Source organism: Mytilus edulis, chromosome 3 (genome assembly GCF_963676685.1).
Source record: "Mytilus edulis chromosome 3, xbMytEdul2.2, whole genome shotgun sequence".
Classification (NCBI taxonomy): domain Eukaryota; kingdom Metazoa; phylum Mollusca; class Bivalvia; order Mytilida; family Mytilidae; genus Mytilus; species Mytilus edulis.
In genome coordinates this window covers 92709010-92731898 of record NC_092346.1, presented here as the reverse complement: position 1 = coordinate 92731898, position 22889 = coordinate 92709010, and the positions used below count along the sequence as shown (strand labels likewise).

The window sequence follows — 22889 nt, the reverse complement described above, 5'->3', positions numbered from 1 at the left end:
AGAAGGCTATTTCCTATGAGCAGGATTTAATTTAAAAAAAAATTCATATCACTGGATTGTGATTTTGTGTCTTGTGTTAAAATATGCTAGTTTTCGAGTCAGGAGTGATAATTAGAATAAAAGATAAGAGAAAAATATAAAACCGAAACCGTAGGAATATTAACCTTTCAAAATATCTTTTTCGTGCATGAGTTATTTTTTTGTTTTGAGCAGTCTTAAAAGACTTTTATTACTTTTTTCCTGTTATGTCAACATTTATTGCGGGTAGTTGTATATTTATTACCCATATAACAGGTAGAGGTTTGACAATCGTGTCACCCGTAATTACATTTATACCTGTAACAATTAAACTTTTTTGGGTCCAGATTTAAAAACAGAACGAAGAGGTTTTCTCCTGTTTCTTAGCGAGTAAGCAAACATTTAGTCTTTCCGACAATGTACATGTATTGTTATATCCTACAATTTAAAACTGACTCTTTAAGGTTTAAGCAGAGACATATGTCTCTGGTTTACGGCATTTAAACTCTGACTATGTATTCAATTATTTTGAAAAGCAAAATGAAAAATATGTATTTTTCCATGATGAAATAATTGTTTTTTCCATAATTGAATCGTGCATTATTTGTGTATTGGATTACTTGATTTTCTTCTTTCTAGTGTAATCTCTATTTTGTTCACTGACACATGACGAAATAATGCAATAGTTAAAATTAAATATTTTACAAACCCGTTGTCATTATAAAAAGATTAAAACCGACTGATTAAATTAAAATATTCGATGTCGAAATTAGCCGTCAGTAATAAACAGTCAGTTAGCGTCAAAGAGAGAGATATCAAATTTGTTTATTAAGTATGTTCAAAGTATATGATGTATATTGTATATAATCAGACCTTCTGTAATTCACTGGTTTTTTTTTTAATTTATTCAACGAATTTCGCTTGTCCAGGTGTCTATAACGGTGATTTCCACACCATGAATAGTTTGATAATTGCATGCCGCCTCTAAAAAAGGACGGTATTTTTTATATAAAATCTGACAAACGATTGTCGTCCAATTATAACACTCGTTACATTGTTCTTTGGTATATTTAGAATCCGTAATAAACCTTAATTATTTACCGACCGTGCAAGGGCTGTATAGCCAGTCAAGGTCGTTAAAAACTTCCATTTGTTGTTAATTATCTGGAAAATGAGATAATGAATTATCTAACGGTATTTTTTATATAAATTATCTGCAAAATTAGTTAATGAATTATCTGACGGTATTTTTTATATAAATTATCTGCAAAATGAGATAATGAATTATCTGGAATTGAGATAATGAATTATCTGACGGTATCTGGCAAACGATTGTCGTCCAATTATAACACTCGTTACATTGTTCTTTGGTATATTTAAACCTAAATTATCTGGAAAATGAGATAATGAATTATGTGAAATTCAGATAATTAATTATCTGGAGATAAAGTAGGATTATCTGAAAATCGTTCAGATAAACCTAGATTTTCTTAATATTTTAAAATAAACCGGGATTTTCTCCAGATAATGAATTTTATGGATTTTCTGAGATAAACTAGGATTTTTTCAAATTTGAATTAAGCTGAGATAATCTTAGTTTATCTGAGATAAACCAGGATTATCTCAGATAAACCTAGTTTATCTGAGATAATCTAAGATTATTTAATAAAAGTGGTTCAGGCGTGCCATACATGCATATATCATAAACTTACTCATTTTGTACGCATCTATTTTGGGTAGTCAATCGTCAAAAAAATATTTTACTCGGTCAATGTTGTTGTGAATATTAATTTAGAAACCGAATTACAAAATATAAATGATCAAAACCAAACAGGATCCAGACAGAACATGAAAGCCCGTTTATAATACAAATGCCTGTTAATACATTGAAAAACGAAATTTGTCTCCCGAGCCTAATGTAAAAACATCAAAAACTAACGAAAAGGTACAAAACAATGATCTCCTGGGGATAAGCGTATGTGAACGAAATAACTGACGACGAACAAGTCATTAAAATGTGGGTGCAACGCCAGTCGTGATTTAGTCTATGTATGCTAAAGTTATATCCCATTAACCTACCTTTACCGAATATTGTGTCGAGTACAGCAACAGCACTTTTTTCAGCATCTGGTGGATTGCCAGTTATGTAGCTAACAGCAGCCCGGGCTACAGCTTCTTTTGTTATAGCGGAATGTGTATAATAGGTTGGATATTCGAATTCCATGAAAAAGAACTGAACAGATGGACATATCAATGATATTCCTATCACCACGTTAATTAATGGGACATGCATCTTCATACTGACCAGGAAGATTATGCATAGATTACGTAACTTGTATATCTCTTGCTATCTTATCGTTACTAAGATACATGTACAGATGGGTGCAGTCCTAACCTGTACAGCAAGTTAACTTGATAACCAGTCATTTGGACTGGTCAAAGTTAACCTGTGACCAAATTTAGGACTGCTCTGACCAGTCCTAGGACCAAAATCTAGTTAACTTGAAAAGCGGACTTGGTCCTAGGACTGTTTTTATGTCTGCCAAAAAGTTAACTTCGAAACAGGTCCGCTATTGATATAAGTTAACTTCGAACCAGTCCTGCCGTAAAGTTAACATAAGTTAACTTCGAAACCAGTCCTGCCATAAAGTTAACATAAGTTAACTTCGAGACCAGTCCTGCCACAAAGTTAACTTTTGCTTTGACAAATCCGATCGAAACCAGACCTGTTTCCAAGTTAACTTTTGACTGGTCTGCTCAGCACTAAGTTAACTTGTAACCAGGACCGCTCTACATCGATTTAAAAAAAATATTTTTTAATATCTTTGTTTCGTAGTATAAACATCGAAAATAAAGTAAAACTAATACTTCCGTTATATAAACAGGATTTAATACAAATATTTGAAAATAAAGTTCGCAAAAACGTTGCTTGAAACACAAATTTATCTGTGATCTGCCAATCTATAAATTAAAAAACGATCTTGGTTACAATGATAACGGGCACTGAATATATATTCCAATACCTATCAAATTCAACCATATTTGCACTTTATTTATATGTATATCTATGAAAGGATGTATTTTAGAGGAAAGCATCATTTTAACACTACAAATTTTTTTTCGCATAAATTTAGGGTGCCAGCATGTCCTCCTTTTATTCAAAATATTGATACATAAAAAAATTTAGTTACGTTTTGATACCTCATGCTGACTTGTACAACAAAATTATTTGACCGCGTTGACCAAAACTGACCATGTGTGCACTTTTATTTATAAATCTATATACCTGCATAGCAAATCAGCCATATTTTTTCAAATTTTTGTTCGCATAAATTTAGGGTACCACCATGTCCTCCTTTTATTCAAAATTTTGATACGTAACAAAAATTCAGTAGTTTTGATACCTCATACTGACTTGTACAACAAAATTATTTGACTGCATCAACTAAAAGTGACCATATGTGCACTTTAATTTGTAAATCTATATACCAGCATAGTAAATCAGCCATATTTGTTATGTCAGGATTCAATGTATATTACAATGGACAGCAATATTGCTATACAATAACAACAAATTTTTGTTTGCATAAATTTAGGGTGCCAGCATATGTCCTCCTTTTATTCAAAATATTGATACGTAACAAAATTTCAGTAGTTTTGATACCTCTTGCTGACTTGTGCAACAAAATTATTTGACCGTGTTGACCAAAACTGACCATGTGTGCACATTTTTTATCAATCTATATATCCGCATAGTAAATCAGCCATATTTTTTTTAAATTTTGTTTGCATAAATTTAGGGTACCAGCATGTCCTCCTTTTATTCAAAATTTTGATACGTAACAATATTTCAGTAGTTTTGATACCTCATACTGACTTGTACAACAAAATTATTTTACTGCATCAACTAAAAGTGACCATATGTGCAGTTTAATTTGTAAATCTATATACCAGCATAGTAAATCAGCCATATTTGTTATGTCAGGATTCAATGTATATTACAATGGACAGCAATATTGCTATACAATAACAACAATTTTTTGTTTGCATAAATTTAGGGTGCCAGCATATGTCCTCCTTTTATTCAAAATATTGATACGTAACAAAATTTCAGTAGTTTTGATACCTCTTGCTGACTTGTGCAACAAAACTATTTGACCGTGTTGACCAAAACTGACCATGTGTGCACTTTTTTTTATAAATCTATATACCCACATAGTAAATCAGCCATATTTTTTCAAATTTTTTTTCGCATAAATTTAGGGTGCCAGCATGTCCTCCTTTTATTCAAAATTTTGATACGTAACAAAATTTCAGTAGTTTTGATACCTCATGTTGACTTGTACAACAAAATTATTTGACTGCATCAACTAAAAGTGACCATATGTGCACTTTAATTTGTAAATCTATATACCAGCATAGTAAATCAGCCATATTTGTTATGTCAGGATTCAATGTATATTACAATGGACAGCAATATTGCTATACAATATTACTTTTTTTTTGTTTGCATAAATTTAGGGTGCCAGCATATGTCCTCCTTTTATTCAAAATATTGATACGTAACAAAATTTCAGTAGTTTTGATACCTCTTGCTGACTTGTGCAACAAAATTATTTGACCGTGTTGACCAAAACTGACCATGTGTGCACTTTTGTTTATAAATCAATATACCCGCATAGTAAATCTGCCATATTTTTTCAAATTTTTGTTTGCATAAATTTAGGGTACCAGCATGTCCTCCTTTTATTCAAAATTTTGATATGTAACAAAATTTCAGTAGTTTTGATACCTCATACTGCATTTGTACTGACTTGTACAACAAAATTATTTGACTGCATCAACTAAAAGTGACCATATGTGCACTTTAATTTGTAAATCTATATACCAGCATAGTAAATCAGCCATATTTGTTATGTCAGGATTCAATGTATATTACAATGGACAGCAATATTGCTATACAATAACAACAATTTTTTGTTTGCATAAATTTAGGGTGCCAGCATATGTCCTCCTTTTATTCAAAATATTGATACGTAACAAAATTTCAGTAGTTTTGATACCTCTTGCTGACTTGTGCAACAAAATTATTTGACCGTGTTGACCAAAACTGACCATGTGTGCACTTTTTTTTATAAATCTATATACCCGCATAGTAAATCAGCCATATTTTTTCAAATTTTTGTTCGCATAAATTTAGGGTGCCAGCATGTCCTCCTTTTATTCAAAATTTTGATACGTAACAAAATTTCAGTAGTTTTGATACCTCATATTGACTTGTACAACAAAATTATTTGACTGCATCAACTAAAAGTGACCATATGTGCACTTTAATTTGTAAATCTATATACCAGCATAGTAAATCAGCCATATTTGTTATGTCAGGATTCAATGTATATTACAATGGACAGCAATATTGCTATACAATATTACTTTTTTTTTGTTTGCATAAATTTAGGGTGCCAGCATATGTCCTCCTTTTATTCAAAATATTGATACGTAACAAAATTTCAGTAGTTTTGATACCTCTTGCTGACTTGTGCAACAAAATTATTTGACCGTGTTGACCAAAACTGACCATGTGTGCACTTTTGTTTATAAATCAATATACCCGCATAGTAAATCTGCCATATTTTTTCAAATTTTTGTTTGCATAAATTTAGGGTACCAGCATGTCCTCCTTTTATTCAAAATTTTGATATGTAACAAAATTTCAGTAGTTTTGATACCTCATACTGCATTTGTACTGACTTGTACAACAAAATTATTTGACTGCATCAACTAAAAGTGACCATATGTGCACTTTAATTTGTAAATCTATATACCAGCATAGTAAATCAGCCATATTTGTTATGTCAGGATTCAATGTATATTACAATGGACAGCAATATTGCTATACAATAACAACAATTTTTTGTTTGCATAAATTTAGGGTGCCAGCATATGTCCTCCTTTTATTCAAAATATTGATACGTAACAAAATTTCAGTAGTTTTGATACCTCTTGCTGACTTGTGCAACAAAATTATTTGACCGTGTTGACCAAAACTGACCATGTGTGCACTTTTTTTTATAAATCTATATACCCGCATAGTAAATCAGCCATATTTTTTCAAATTTTTGTTCGCATAAATTTAGGGTGCCAGCATGTCCTCCTTTTATTCAAAATTTTGATACGTAACAAAATTTCAGTAGTTTTGATACCTCATATTGACTTGTACAACAAAATTATTTGACTGCATCAACTAAAAGTGACCATATGTGCACTTTAATTTGTAAATCTATATACCAGCATAGTAAATCAGCCATATTTGTTATGTCAGGATTCAATGTATATTACAATGGACAGCAATATTGCTATACAATATTACTTTTTTTTTGTTTGCATAAATTTAGGGTGCCAGCATATGTCCTCCTTTTATTCAAAATATTGATACGTAACAAAATTTCAGTAGTTTTGATACCTCTTGCTGACTTGTGCAACAAAATTATTTGACCGTGTTGACCAAAACTGACCATGTGTGCACTTTTTTTTATAAATCTATATACCCGCATAGTAAATCAGCCATATTTTTTCAAATTTTTGTTCGCATAAATTTAGGGTGCCAGCATGTCCTCCTTTTATTCAAAATTTTGATACGTAACAAAATTTCAGTAGTTTTGATACCTCATATTGACTTGTACAACAAAATTATTTGACTGCATCAACTAAAACTGACCATATGTGCACTTTAATTTGTAAATCTATATACCAGCATAGTATATCAGCCATATTTTTTATGTCAGGATTCAATGTATAATACAATGGACAGCAATATTGCAATACAATAACAACAAATTTGTGTTCGCATAAATTTAGGGTGCCAGCATGTCCTCCTTTAATTCAAAATATTGATACGTAACAAAATTTCAGTAGTTTTGATACCTCATGCTGACTTGTACAACAAAATTATTTGACTGCATCAACTAAAACTGACAATTTGTGCACTTTAATTTCTAAATCTATATACCAGCATAGTTATTCAGCCATATTTTTTATGTCAGGATTCAATGTATAATACAATGGACAGCAAGATTGTAATACAATAACAACAAATTTTTGTTCGCATAAATTAAGGGTGACAGCATGTCATCCTTTTATTCAAAATATTAATACGTAACAAAATTATAATAGTTTTGATACCTCATGCTGACTTGTCCGGCAAAATTATTTGACCACATCAACTTAAACTGACCATATGTGCACTTTAATTTGTAAATCTATATACTCGCATAGTATATCAGCCATATTTTTTATGTCAGGATTCAATGTATAATACAATGGACAGCAATATTGCAATACAATAACAACAAATTTGTGTTCGCATAAATTTAGGGTGCCAGCATGTAGTCCTTTAATTCAAAATATTGATACGTAACAAAATTTCAGTAGTTTTGATACCTCATGCTGACCATGCTGACTTGTACAACAAAATTATTTCACCGCATCAACTAAAACTGACCATATGTACACTTTAATTTGTAAAGTTATATACCTGTATAGTTAATCAGCCATATTTTTTGTGTTAGGATTCAATGTACAATACAATGGACAGCAATATTGCAATACAATAACAACAAATTTGTGTTCGCATACATTTAGGGTGCTAGAATGTCCTCCTTTTATTCAAAATATTGATACGTATCAAAATTACAGTGTTTTGATACCTCATGCTGACTTGTACAACAAAATATTTTGAGCGCTTCCACCAAAACTGACCATATGTGCACTTAAATTTGTAAATCTATATACCATATATACCCGCAGAGTAATTCAGCCATATTTTTTATGTCAGGATTCAATGTATAATACAATGGATTGCAATATTGCAATACAATAACCAGCTGATAACAACAAATTTTTGTTTCGCATAAATTTAGGGTGCCAGCATGTCCTCCTTATATTCAAAATATTGATACGTAACAAAATTTCAATAGTTTTGATACCTCATGCTGACTTGTACAATGAAATAATTTGACCGCATTGACCAAGACCAAAACTGACCATATGTGCACTCTAATTTGTAAATCTATATGCCAGCATAGTAAATCAGCCATATTTTTTTATGTCAGGATTCAATGTATAATACAATGGACAGCTATATTGCAATACAATAACAACATGAACAACAAATTTTTGTTCGCATAAATTTAGGGTGCCAGCATGTCCTCCTTTTATTCAAAATATTGATACGTAACAAAATTTCAGTAGTTTTGATACCTCATGCTGACTTGTACAACAAAATGATTTGACCGCATTGACCAAAACTGACCATATGTGCACTTTAATTTGTAAATCTATATACCATGTATACCGGCATAGTAAATAAGCCATATTTTTTATGCCAGGATTCAATGTATAATACAATGGACAGTAATATTGCAATATAATAACAACAAATTTTTGTTCGCATTAATTTTGGATGTCAGCATGTCCTCCTTTTATTCAAAATATTGATACGTAACAAAATTTCAGTAGATTTGATACCTCATGCTGACTTATACAACAAAATTATTTGACTGCATCGACCAAAAACTGACCTGCATATGTGCACTTTAATTTAAAAATCTATATATATCCGCATAGTAAATCAGCCATATTTTTGATGTCTGGATTCAATGTATAAAATAAATGACCGCTGTTGGGATGGCGCCTAATTATGTCTTCTCCTGGCACTCCTGTAACATGTTAGTAGGACGGCAAATGTAAGCAATAAGGAAAACAATTAATGCAATTTTTTTTCCGCATACATTGAGAATGTCAGCGTTTCATCTCTGTATTCATAATATTGAACAGTCACTAGGGTGTGTAAAACGAAACTATTAGGCCGAATCATCCAAGTACATGTACCAACACTGACATGTCTGAATTCATTTGTGATTTTTAATAAAACATGTATTTGAGGTTCTCTTCTGGTTACGGTCATACGGTCGTAATTAGTCAGAGGCTAAACGTCAGGTTCGGGTTAATCTGTTAACGGTATTTCTGTTATTTCATTGGTTATAAATACCGCTTCGCGGATGTTTCCGGAATGATTTTTTGGGAAATGAAGGTCTGTTTAGCGTCTGATTGGCTATAAATGAGTGGCATGCATTATATGTTCAACGCGTCCGTAAGTGGGGTCGGTTTGAAATCATGATACTAGGTTATAGGTACATATTATGATAAAGTGTTCATTTGCTATAGTGATTAGTTATGATGATAACTCACGACAAACTGTCAATTTCGTGCAGATTATATAATCATGTGACAATGTGAAGATTTAATCTTGAAATTGTTTTGCTATTTTTGCAAGAAACTGTACATTTATGTATTATTGCTATTCTCTAAAAATAGAACAGTAATGCGTATAATTTACACTTTACACTGCGTATTAAAACGGTTAAATGATTGAGATACTTTTGTGTTTAATTTCTTCGTTAGCTTAGATTTTAAATTGTAAATACACAAAACGTATGCTCCATGTATAAAAATAAAAACCATCTATTTTTCATTGCTTGGACATATTGTTTAGAAAATATTAAAATCACGGAATTTACCGTAGATGTAATTTCGTTTCCAGCATTCATCGCTTCATTGATTTCTGGTGTAAATAAACAAACTCGACGATACTGAGAAGGATACAAAAATTACAAGGTGAGCAATATGGTTTCTGATGTGCAAAGAAGCCTACACCAAGCACCACGGTATTGTTATTGGCAAGGGTTTCAGTGCACTATAGGATATTATAGTGTCAGTTGTTGCAAATTATATAATTTAGCTTTTTACCATGTTTACAGCTCTATATTTGACAATGAGTCGTGAATGACCCTCAAGGCAATCATTTATACGATCCTTCGAACCCAAAAAACTTGTAACACAGTGAACTCTAAAAAGGGTGTTTGCATGTGACGTGTGTAATCAATGTAACCATTAGGTGAAGGAAAGTTACAAATAGACTGGGGAAATTGTGAATCATTTATGATACATGTAGTTTGTATGAGTGTAACCAATGTAACCATTATGTCAATGGGGGTTACAAAACAAGATACCTATATTCAGGTGCACATTTTGTGCCTTATATGATCAGCCGTGAGTCATTATAAAAAAGAAGATGTGGTTATATAATGATTGCCAATGAGACAACTGTCTACAAGAGACCAAAATGACACAGACATGAATAACTATAGGTCAAAGATGATCAATATAAAAGGCCCTGATATGACATGTAAAACAATTCAAACCAGAAAACCAACGGCCTTATATATAAATGAAATAAAATGAACGAAAAACAAATATGTAACATATAAACAAAAGACAACCACTGAATTATAGGCTCCTGACTTAAGACAGACACATACATAAATAATGTGGCGGGGTAAAACATGTTATTGGGATTCTGATCCTCCCCTAACCTTGGACAGTGGTACATGTATAACAGTACATGTTACAACATGAGAACGAACTATACAAATCAGTCAAAAAAGGCCCAACTCATCAGATTGCCCAGTGATATATCAAAAGCACTGAAAACTTCATTTGATATGTCGGATTTCCATCTCCTTTCAATTTATTCACATCATCAGGTCTTACATTTAGTATATTTTTTCGTGATGAACATTACTATTTGCCATAATTTGGTTTATTATGTAGGGAATCACTGAAGCATGAATGGAGAAGTCGCCCCCTCCCCCCTTATTGTTTCAGCTGGCCTGAGAATCAGTCCTTTCTTAAAACCATTAATGTCATACAGCAATTACTTTTCCATTGTGGCATCATATGTTTTTTATTAAAACTTCAAAATTTTACTTGGAATATTTGTGATGTACATGTACAGTTTGTAATGCTGGACATATACATATTGTAGCAATAAGGGGTATTTAAAGCAAAATAATTGATAATAAATCAACCCAATGGATAGAAGCTTAAGCATACTGTTAACTTGTTAAGTCATTTTTCTTTCACACAGCATCTGCATAGAGTGATATGATATAAATCAGGAGATCAATCACTGGTGTTAGAAGTCAAGAATTTTTATATTTTTACTTATTTGGGTAGATACATGTAGCACAACATTTATCTTGTCATAATACCTGTACCCTCAGTGTTCTTCATGAAAAACTATCACACTGATTTTAAATCATTATAGGACAGCACAGTGTATATAAGCAAACATTTCAGGAGGCAAAGAGTCTTTTATAGGCTTACTGCAATAGTCTGCATATTATCTGAAAAAACTTAGTTCTTGTCAACTTTTTTTATTATTTCAAACATTTTAATAGATGTCTCCCAAATTTGGTGTATTTCTATTTGCTTTTTCAAAGTCATTTTCATTTATTTTTCAACCTGGCCCAGAAATATGTGGTAATCTTTAATATAGCTGATTTAGAGAAAGGCGACATGGGTCTAACAAAGGCTATATATATGTATTGTCAATGCAAACATTTTACCTGTTCAACACCAAATGCTGTCAAGTTTGGGGCCTCTGGCCATGGCTCTTTTTTCATAATTTATCTTACATGTTAATGTACATCTCCTTTGAATTTGTTTGCTTATTTGTTCTATGGTCTATCTATGCATATCTATCTATATACCCCAAAGGCATTTTCATGGTCCTACAAAAATGTTTAAAATGTATATATTTTACTTTTTTCTAGCTTCTCTCATGTAATAGCTGAACCTTTTTGGTCCCTATTTATGTGTTGCGTTTAATTAAGAATTGTAACACTTTACAGTGACTGAACAGGTAAAAGAAATACTTCTCAAGAAACAGAAAAAGAAGACTACTTGGAACAGCACCAGACTACATGTATGTATGAATAGAAACTCAGATGGGAATAGCATGGAGGATATTATATGTCCTTGTGAATAAGCAAGAAAAGCTTTTAATAATAGTGCCTTCTTTTTAATTTACTAGATTTTTCATTCATTATCTGTGCAAATTTCAACATAATTTGTGATAAATTCTTATCTAACTATACTCAAACTTTTAGTGGTGGATCCAGAAATTTTCATCATCGGGAACCCACCTACTGCCTAAGAAGGGGCCAACTCCAGTCATGCTTCAGTGATTCCCTATTAAAACAACCAAATTTTTCCTACAAAAGGGTGGCCCAGGCCCCCTGAAAAACCCTCTAACTCCACCCCTGACTTTGAAAAATTTAATATGACTAGTGTTTCATTTACCAAAATACTGGTGCGTTCTGTGATAAATATGCACAATTTTATAAATGAGAGGGGAAAGTAGATCCACATGTGGTGTACCTGCACATGACAACTGCAAACTGCACTATTTTTTATTATCACAACCAATCAACTGATCATGCTGAAACTGACATAATCAGAGAGTACACATCAAATGAAAAATCACAAATAACTGATACATATTATAAGATATTACAGAAATAATTATTTTTTAATATATTACAAAAAAATGTGTTCTCAATCTTGTAGATAGATATAACTGGATCTCATATACTTGTATGTAAGTACCATAGACAACTGTATATCCAAGTCACAATTTATAAAAGTAAATTATTAAAGGTTAGAGTTTGGTCTTCAACGCAAAGCCTGGTTAGTTTAAACATATGTATTTATAGTGGATTGGGAAACAAGTTTTGCAACTTATATAAATCCCTTTCCACTTTGTTGACACCAAACAGCACTTTTATATAGTCCATATCAATCATGACAATGGCGTAAGGGGTTAAAAATGTTCTCATAGGTAAATAATATTGCCACAGAACTTTTTTCATGAGAGTGTTATAGTCTATAGCGTATTACTTCCTGTTTGATGGAATAGTTGAATAGAAGTCAGTACATTCTTGCTCAATCCTATGTCGCTTTGAAGGTGTCATGATTGTCATCCTCAGCTTAAGCAATGTGTTACTGTAATTTGAATTTCAAAACGACTGAGTGACGTTTTTCGAAGCACTGGTCAACTCCACCATAGCGAATCACATGACTTTGACAATCAGTAAAATCCAGCGAAAAATATCTTTATAAGTAAAGAATTGTCGCATAAATATTAAAAAATAGAGTACACAGGAAATCGTAAAGTTCACATAGTCTAGTATGATTAAAAAAAATGAGCAAAAAGGGGGGGAAATGGGGTGTCTGCCCTCTACACCCCTCTCTGGATCCGTCACTGCCTTCTGTTGTCCATTCTGTCAAGTAGTAATTCTCAAAAGTATGTGTAGGTTATATGCTATTTTTATCAAGTTGATTATAGACACAGAATACATTTTATTATAATATCATTACCAATTTTCATTCTCAACTTTATAAAATCTCTTCCATTATAACGCAGGTCGACCAATAATACATAAAAATAACAAATTAGTAGAAAAAAGCGCTATGTTTTCTTTTGCTTGGAGTGCAATATTCCAATAAAAATAAACTACTCACAAACCACTGATCTCAATTTAATCAGCTAAAATACGGCAAGCTTTTTAGAAAAGCTATTACTTGTAATAGTATACTGTTAATCTATTATGTCGGTTGATTGATTTTGTTTGTAGTTAAACGTCAAGTGACAACTATTTCATTCATGTGCACAAATCTCTCGACAAATCTGACGAAGTTGACGAGATTGTTGGTAGTTTTACCACATCGTACATATCCGGACACTGTACAACTGTACAATTTTCGTTAGAATATTCTGCGGAAAAAGAATAGGAAATCCAATCCAAATAAGTAGAATAACAATGAAATATCCATGCATGTATAAATGCGTAAATAAAAATTATGAAGGGACAGGTAAAAAACGGGGAACGAAGTAACGTCGACAAAGATGTTGATATCCCATGATATACGAATGTTGTTCCGATGCGTTGGATAACCCTAATTTCTATCCGCCTTCTAATTAAAAAAATATGATATCTCTATGTAATTGACTAATGTTTATAAGAATATATAAAAATAAAAAAAGAAAGAATTGTGTTGTTATTAATAATGTCTAGTAGAGTATAGCGAGTAAAGAAATTTGCTATCAGAGGCCTTCTTGGGAAGAACAATGCGAATGTTGTTTATACATATTTTAATAAAGCTCAAGTCTGATATGAAAAGTCGCAAAAACGATAACATTTCATAAGCAGACATGTCCCCAGGTCTGGTCAATAGCAGACTTGTCCACAGGTCTGGTAAGAAGCAGACCTGTCCAAAGGTTTGGTCAGAAGCAGACCTGTCCACAGGTCTGGTCAGAAGCAGACCTGTCCACAGGTCTGGTCAGGAGCAGACCTGTCCACAGGTCTGGTCTGGGGCAGACCTGTCCTCAGGACTGGTCAAAAGCAGACTTGTCCACAGGTCTGGTCTGGAACAGACCCGTCGATAGGTCTGCAGCAGTCATAAAAAAGCGGACCGTAAGTCTGGTCCACCGTAGACGACGTTAACTTGCTGGTCTGCTTAAAAATTCTCAAGTTAACTTAAAAAGCAGTCAACAAGTTAACTCTAAGTTAACTTTTGTCAAGGTTAGGACCGCACCCATCTGTATATCAATGAGTCAATAGTATGTACAGTGATTTATTTTCTGTCTGTTTGTTTTTTCTTGTATTTTGTCTGTAGTAGATTGCAATTTATATATCTCAAACAACACAAATATGCAAAAGCCTCTGATTGATAATGTATTTTAATCATATAAGTACAAAATTAAAATATGATTTTATATGAATGACTGTTGATCTGTTTTATTTATAATGAATGCAACTGTTATATGCATGACTCTGTTGATATTATTATGCTACTACATTGTACATCGTCTATACGTCAGACTCTGTTGATGTGTTCTTAATATAATGCTTCATATATGTTCTAATTATATTGCTACATGTATAGGTATGATTTCGTTGATATCTTCTTATAATACTGTTACAGATATACACATGACTCTGGTGATGTGTTCTAGTTATAATACAGCTACAGATATACATATGACTTGTTGATGTGTTCTACGTGTAGTTATACTGCTACATATAATATATACGTATGATTTTGTTGATATGTTCTTATAATACTTCTGCAGATATACATGACTCTTTTGGTAAGTTCAAGTTATTCTCGGCTACAAATAAATATATGACTCTTTTGATGTGTTCTAGTTACACTTCTACACATATACTAGTACATATAATTCTTTTGATGTGTTCTTATTATAACGTTACAGATATACATACAACTCTGTTGATGTGTTCTTATTATAACGTTACAGATATACATACAACTCTGTTGATGTGTTCTTATTATACTGCTAAAAATATACAAATGACCCTGTTGATGTGTTCTGATTATACTGCTACAAATATATACATATGACTTTGTTGATGTGTTCTTATTATAATGCTACAGCTAAACATATGGAGAAAGCGCATGCGCAAAATAGTAGGACGTTTTTTTAATCGATGAGACGAAAACAGAGAAAAATTGATAATTAGACACAGTATGCAGGGAAATTTATCAGGAGTCATTTCAAACACAAACATTACAACAAGATAATTCCCTTATACAATAATTTGGGCAGAAAATAGTGCAATTTTCCACAAACTTGACGATAGCTTTTCAAATCAATTTGCCGCCATCTTTATTTGTTTACCTTCTGTACAACTAGGTTAACTTAACATCGAAAATGTGCCGCTAACTGTAATAGAAAGGTACAAAAATTGATATTTAATAATCATCACACAAGATCTCAAACCTTTAGCTATGCCAAGCAATAAACTCGTAAATTTTATCAACAAGACAACAGCAAGCCCACCAACATCGAAGCAAAATTACACTCCCGTAGTACTTTCAGATAGCAAAGGAATCTGGCTTAAAAAGAAGGTTACAGCATTAAATTAAGAAGAAAACTCAATAATTTGGTGATTTGTTAGAAAAAAATATCAAACGTAAAATAGACACACTAGGCCGTATCTGGATATACATCTGGTTTGGTACATGCGACCTGACAACTAATAACAAAAGATATATATCCGTACCATCTCATGGAGGAGAAACCATCTCGCATATCAATGAATTCTACTGTAAATGCATAGAACTGACAAGAAAATTCAGAGACTGTAGGGTTACCACATTAGAAACTCCAACACTAGTCTGGATTTATCAGGTCTTATTAACTTTCAAAAAGACCTTGATGAAATAAAATTTAGCTTGAGGGATGTAACCACAAAAGAGCATTTGATTGATGTTACAAAAGATCTTGTCAAGACTTAAAACTTAGAAAATCTTGTTACTGGAATTGTAAAGAAATTGGTCAGTAAGTTTGAGTCATCACTGGAAAAAAAGCTAAATGATAAAAATAATAAAATTGAAAAAGAGATGGAAGAGAAAACAGAGGCTTTATCTATTGAATACGAGCACCTGAAAAAAAAGACTTGATGTAATGTCCTCTCATATAACTCCTATTAAGACAGACCTAGCAGAAACAGCTAAAGTTGCCAAGATAGCCAATTTGAGCAGCAACTATAACGAACAATATTCCAGGAAAAACAATATCAAGGTGTTTAACTTCCCAAGGAGAGATAGACAAAAGCTCCGCAAGGATTTCATTGAAATGGTGAAAAAGGATCTGGATGTTAGTTTAGAAGAAAGGGATGTTGTGGCAATACATAGGTTACAAGCTGTACATGAGCCAAGTCCACTTATTGTTCGCTTCTTTAATAATGATGTGAAGAGAAGTGTCATGCGTGTTAGGAAGCAATTGAATGGGAAAGTGAAATTTGTTGATGATGTCACACAAAGAAATATGGAGCTAATTCGTAGGCTAGAGGAGAGCAATCATTATGAACAGGTTTGGTACTTTAATTATGGTGTGTATGGTAGAACAGAATGTGGTGAACAGATAAAGTTTGGGATGTATGACGACATCAACTTTAGACTCAGACAATTTAGGTCTGGGCGTTAACATTTGTGGAAAAAATATTTCTGACAATTTAAAGTTGTAAATTTGAGAAAAATTTGAAAAAAAATTTCAGTGTTTGGAATATTTTTTATACATGTATAAATTTAACAAAAAAAGGAAATAAGAACTCTAGAATTTGCAAAAACTGTACTATACTTCAAGTATAAAACGATGCGAGTTATCTTGGTTTATTATTATGTTTTTATTCATTATTTCCACAATTACTTAAAGATAATAGTCTTCAAAAACATTTGTTTGTTTGCCTGATGAATATGTGTTCTCAATATTATGTGAATATCGATACATGTATGTACATGTATGGTGTTATTGTATTTACCTCATTATGGAGTCTCTGAAACTTTTAACAGTAAATTGCCAGGGTTTGCGAGATAGTGCAAAAAGAAAAGATGCGTTTAATTTACTGAAAACAAAAAATTATAATATTTACTGCTTACAAGATATGCATTTTACTACGGAAATTGAGAATGCTGTCAGATCCATGTGGGGTTTTGATTGTTTTTTCTCTTCTTTTGCTCCAAATTCACGAGGAGTATCAATCTTGTTTAATAATAATTTTGAATTTAAAGTGCTTAAAGAAAAAGAAAAAAAAACTTGAATACCAATTACTTAGCATTAGATGTTATAAGAGATAAACAGAAACTTACACTTGTGTCATTATATGGACCTAATGTAGACAGTCCTGGTTTTTATGAGCTGATTATGAATGTTATTGAAGATTTTGGAAATGAAAGTTACATACTTTGTGGTGACATTAATTTAGTATTAGATCCATGTATTGATTACTGTAATTATTTACATGTTAATAATCCCTATGCCAGAGATAAAGTTCTAGAAATTATAGATCACTGGTCCCTTGTTGACCGCCTCAGAGAACTGTCTCCTGATATACACAGATACACTAGGAGAAAACAAATCACCTTTCAAACAAGCACGTCTTGATTTTTTTCTTATTCCAGACTGTATGTTGACAAATTTAAGAAACTGTAAAATTGAACTTAGTTATCCTTCAGATCATTCTATGGTAGTTTTGGAATTTGAATTTAATCCTTTTGTTCGAGGTCAAGGTCTATGGAAATTCAATAATTCATTATTTTTTATTGAAAAAAATTATAATTCATTATTTATGATATTGAATACATAAATATCGTTAAAGATAACATTTTAGATGTTAAAAAACAGTATGGTGCATTGGTTTATAATTTTGAAAATATACATGAGATTAGTAGTGATGATCTAGGAAAATCCTAGGAAAAATCCAATAAAAGACGCAATAAAATAAAGTGAAGTATTCCAAGCATATAGAAATGACAAGAGAACGATTGAAGGAGGAGTATTTATATTAGTCCATAATGACACCATAACTGCCGAATAAACTGAACTTGTTACAATCTGCGAAATAGAATGGGTTAAAATACAACTTAAAAGGGAAAAAAAAGACTACTTATCAACTCATTCTAAATGCCATAAAAAAACATGAAATGTGTAGAAAAAGCCAGAAATACCAACATCATGTTAACAGGAGACTTCAATTGTCTAGATATTAACTGGGAAACATCAACCGTTAACTCAAACGCAAACGATAAAGAAATCCAAAACAAAATTATGCAACTAACACCCACATTCCAACTTACTCAAATACATGAACTATCAACAAGAGAAAACAACCTCCTTCATTTAGCATATTCCATCAATCCGTCTTTATATTAAAACATAAAAAACGCACCAGGCATATCAGATCATGTAATGGTGATAACAGACTGCCACACTTAAGCCATACTATCAACGCAGCAAACCAAGAAAATGCTATATCTACTCAAAGGCAAATTGGAAAACTAAATGAAGACATCTCTAAAACATCAACAAGAATTAAACAAATGTATACACAAGGTTCAAATGTCCAATAAATGAGTGACACGTTCAAGAAAGAGTTATTCCAAAGCAGGGACAAACATATACCATCCAAAGAAATCCGCTAAAATAATAGCCATGAAATTCCCTGGATAACACACAAAATAAGGAAGATGTTAAAAAAGAAAAGCCGATTATACCAGCAACCTATAAAAAAACCAAAAAATTGATCAAACTACATACACTTCCAAACAGAAGCCAAAAGCCAAATAAAGAAAGCTGAATGGTCATATATCAACGCCTCCATACTAAAGTGCATAGAAACAAGCAATACTAAGCCGTTTTGGAAATACAGGAAATCCAGAAAAAATTACAACATCGAAGTAGCCCTTTAAAAACATAGGGAAAGTCATCAGCGACAGCAAGGGAAAGCTGAAATACTAATTCAACAATTCAAATCGGTTTTCAAAATAGATAAGTCCACAACAATACCAGACACAACAAAACGTATTGAGGAATCTATACCAAACCTCATAATAACAGAAAAGGGACTGGATAAACTAATGAAAGATGTTTACCCATCAAAAGCTTCTGGAACAGATGGATTTCCAAACAGAATTTTGAAAGAATGTGCAAGCCAAATTACACCAAGACTGACAGCAATCTTCAAAAAATCTATAGACACTGGAACCCTTTCACAAGATTTGCTTAACGCAAACATATCATGCGTTTTCAAAAAAGGCGATAAACCTGCTGCTGAAAATTACATACCTGTATCGTTAACATCAGTACCATGTAAGATCCTGGAACATATAATATGCAGGCATTTAATGAAATAATATAATGCTAGCCCAACTGGAACTACAAGATCTCCAGCCAGAAGTTAATATTTATGTACAAAGTGGTAAAGGGGCTGGTTCAATCTATTGTTAACGTTATTTTAGTTTTGTTTGTATACCCCTATTTTCTTTTCATAATCTTATTCTATAAAGTATAAAAGCTATCTTTGAAAATCTTTAAAAATAAAAAAATTCATAGTTTTTAAGTTAATGTTAATTGTATGAAAAAATTCTAGAATCATTTCCATCAAATTTTCAATGGCTTGATATATCAGTCGAAAACAAAGACAGGGACCCTCTATGATTTATTCTGAATGTTAAGTTCCTTTTTAAATATAGTAAATATAACTTTAGAACAGTCTTTTGAAAACAAAAATTGTTTTAATTATATAACTATTTGCGTCAACACAAATATGTCAAATATACACTTATCTCCGCATCTGTGTAAAGACAGGCGGTAAACTCTGGGTATGTTGAGTATGAGCGTTAGATGAAAATGGTGACGGTAATGGAGATGATGAACGTTGAGACAACAGGTATAATGGTGTCGGCGCTCGGTCACTTGGTGGTGGATGTATCTGTAATACCGGTATCTGTGGCATGTTTGTAGACACTTTATTAGTGGACAGAATGTTAGACGGAACGATTATCAAGTATAGACTTCCAATCAAAAGAATCACTGAAGATGAGCAGTATAAAAAGAACGACCATGACAATTCAGTTGTCGTCGACTTCTTGTTGAGGTTAGGGATATTGTCGTAGGTAATACTGGAGTAAGTTGCACCGTAAATACATTCAACGCTGACTGACAAGGCCACTGAAATATAAAGACATTTAAACTAAATATGTGAGTGAGTTACACCATGTACAATGTATACATTCAATGCTGACTGACAAGGCCACAGAAATGAAAAGTGTATATAAAAACTATAAAAACGTGTTGTGACAAAATATTTTAATAGCCGTTCTGTTCAAACAAAAATCGCATAAGATGACTCGTTAAAATTCTAAAGTATGTGCATGGCATAAATATAATTATTTTATAACACATTAGAAGTATTGTACTATGCTTACGTTTTCGTTAAAACATTTATAGACAAACTTGTAAATAATCTGCCCTCTCTACGCAGGCAAATTTTGCTCACGTGAATTTCACATGAATCTCACATGACCATTGATGTGAAAAAATCACGTGAGATTCACTTCAAGCGAACTAATACGTGAAACTCACGTGGAAATTTTCATGTGAATTTTATGTGAGAATCGAGATTCACATGAATCTCCCCAGAAATTTTTCACATGAATTTCACATGCACTTTTCAAAGAGATAATTGTATTTTTCATGATTTTAATTGAATTTGAAAATGTAGATGTTATTTGAATAACTTTATTTTAAAATTTATGTGAATTTAACGTGAAAAAAATACATGTGATTTTCACGTGAAATTCACATAAGTTTGACAATGAGATTCATGAGAAACTCACATAAACTGATTTCATGTGAGTTTCACGTACAAGTTCGTTTGAGGTGAAATTGAGATTCACATACATTTATATTCATTTGAAATTGGTGTTAGTGAAATTTGCCTGTGTAGTCTATCAGATTCTATTTGCAATTAAAAAAAAAAAAGGAATATTGCACTAAAATGTCAAGATAGTGTTTTCTTGCCTAGTTCAGTCTCTTTCAAATACATATGTATCTGAATGGTATACCTGCAATAAGAGTTGCTGCCGCTGCGTTTTTAGACCATTTTAAAGCTGTACTTTTCTTCTGACACGTTGTGAAGACAGCAGTGATAAACGACAGTCCAGTTATAATGGTACTTACAGTACCCAGGAAACTACACAAGAATACCATTACTGAAAAAGTAAAATAGTGTAGAAATAACACCGGTTAGAGGATTTGAAGGTTATGTCGTTAGTTCGTGTTTTATATGCAACCAAAGCAAAAACAAATAAATTTGTCTGTATAATGGGTATAATGGTATGTATTTTCACTGACAAAGGAGCCGTCTTAGTAACACAATGAAGAGTTATATTGAACATTGAAAAAGAAATGTTTTTGAAAATTGTTTTGCCTAAAATTTCTTGTTTTCAGATACATATATATGACTGTGATAAACTCTTCAAACAATCTTGTATGACTGTAATGCGATATCAACTCGACGATATTAATTTTGAATTATTCAAACAAGAAATCTCCCTTAAAAATAAAGTATTCTAATTTCTCCAAAGTTTATATTTACACAGGTTGATGCAGAATGTCACAGCATAGACGTTATACCCGTATTGTGTATTACATCTATAGTCACAGCATTATGTCGTTGAATTAAAATGTACAAGAATGAATCAAAAGAACACAATTTAATATATCCCATGTGTGCGTTATGCAGTTTATTATATCAAAAGTCTATTTGCATATAGGCCATCGTTTGTGTAATAACAACACTATTATGTTAATCAAGGACCTTAACTATTGTACAATACAAATGTGTGTAAACAATTTCACTCCCCCCCCTATTTTCTTTTTTATTGAAGACAAAAATGTTTCTATTCTCTTCTGTAAAAAAAGATTTGTATATAAAAAAGCAATTAAAACAAAACCGCTTTAAAACTTCTAAATTAATCTTTGCTTTTCCATAATTTCATAATATAACCGGAAGTACTTACTTGGTACACTTCCTCTTTGAGTGATTGTGAAGCATGCTTTTGATTTATCATCGTCATGTGTACAAACTTTCCATAATCCGCAGGTGGCACCGGTGCTAGTTCTCTCTGACCAATGAGTCGTTGAAAAACCAACAATTTGTATTATAAATCCAACACATAAAATTAATGGTCCCGGTAGGAGATTTACAAACTGTTCCTTATTTTCCATTAACCCCCGAACATGATTCTCTTTTTTATATGAGTTATGATAATTACAGAAAAGGTTCCATTCCCTAAAACAACGCTTACTTTGGCAATTAGTAAAATTTAATGAATAATGACTAGCCTTAATCTGGAGGTAGAACCGAACTCTCACTTTTATCATGGAACCTCATATTCATATTCCATATTTAGTTGATACAGTAACAAAAATAAAGAATTTTACAATTGTTTGTTTTCTTCCAGCTGACGCTTTTCACATTATTTTTGTTTTAGCTAATAAAACAGGTGCAAAAATTAATATACAGTATACAAGTGAACTTGTTATGGTAGAAGAACATTTCAAATAGCATAGGAGATTAAACATTTAAAGTAACTTTTAG

The 22889-nt window shown here is 32.0% G+C and overlaps 2 protein-coding genes across 2 annotated transcripts in view; both read right to left on the bottom strand.

The window, feature by feature from the left end:
- Positions 1 to 2329, bottom strand: part of LOC139517779 (von Willebrand factor A domain-containing protein 7-like) — a 64176-nt gene extending 61847 nt beyond the window's left edge. Inside the window, exon 1 of the mRNA XM_071309204.1 lies at positions 2098 to 2329. Within this exon, the coding sequence (XP_071165305.1) occupies positions 2098 to 2317 (220 nt within the window). The 5' untranslated portion in view covers positions 2318 to 2329. The remainder of the gene's footprint in view (positions 1 to 2097) is intronic.
- Positions 2330 to 19983: 17654 nt separating this feature from the next.
- On the bottom strand, positions 19984 to 22863 carry LOC139514986 (uncharacterized). The gene is made up of 3 exons (XM_071304552.1): positions 22309 to 22863; positions 21352 to 21498; positions 19984 to 20455 (listed from the first exon to the last, which is right to left on the bottom strand). The coding sequence occupies exons 1-3, from the start codon at positions 22670 to 22672 to the stop codon at positions 20067 to 20069; spliced, it is 900 nt and encodes a 299-aa protein (XP_071160653.1). The 5' UTR covers positions 22673 to 22863; the 3' UTR covers positions 19984 to 20066.
- Positions 22864 to 22889: the final 26 nt, after the last annotated feature.

Coding starts and splice junctions, on each gene's coding strand:
- LOC139514986 (XM_071304552.1), bottom strand. CDS start 22,672: ATGATAAAAGTGAGAGTTCGGTTCTACCTCCAGATTAAGGCTAGTCAT. Junction 21,499..22,308: donor TCAAAGAGGAAGTGTACCAA/GTAAGTACTTCC, acceptor TTACTTTTTCAG/TAATGGTATTCTTGTGTAGT. Junction 20,456..21,351: donor GGCAGCAACTCTTATTGCAG/GTATACCATTCA, acceptor TTTATATTTCAG/TGGCCTTGTCAGTCAGCGTT.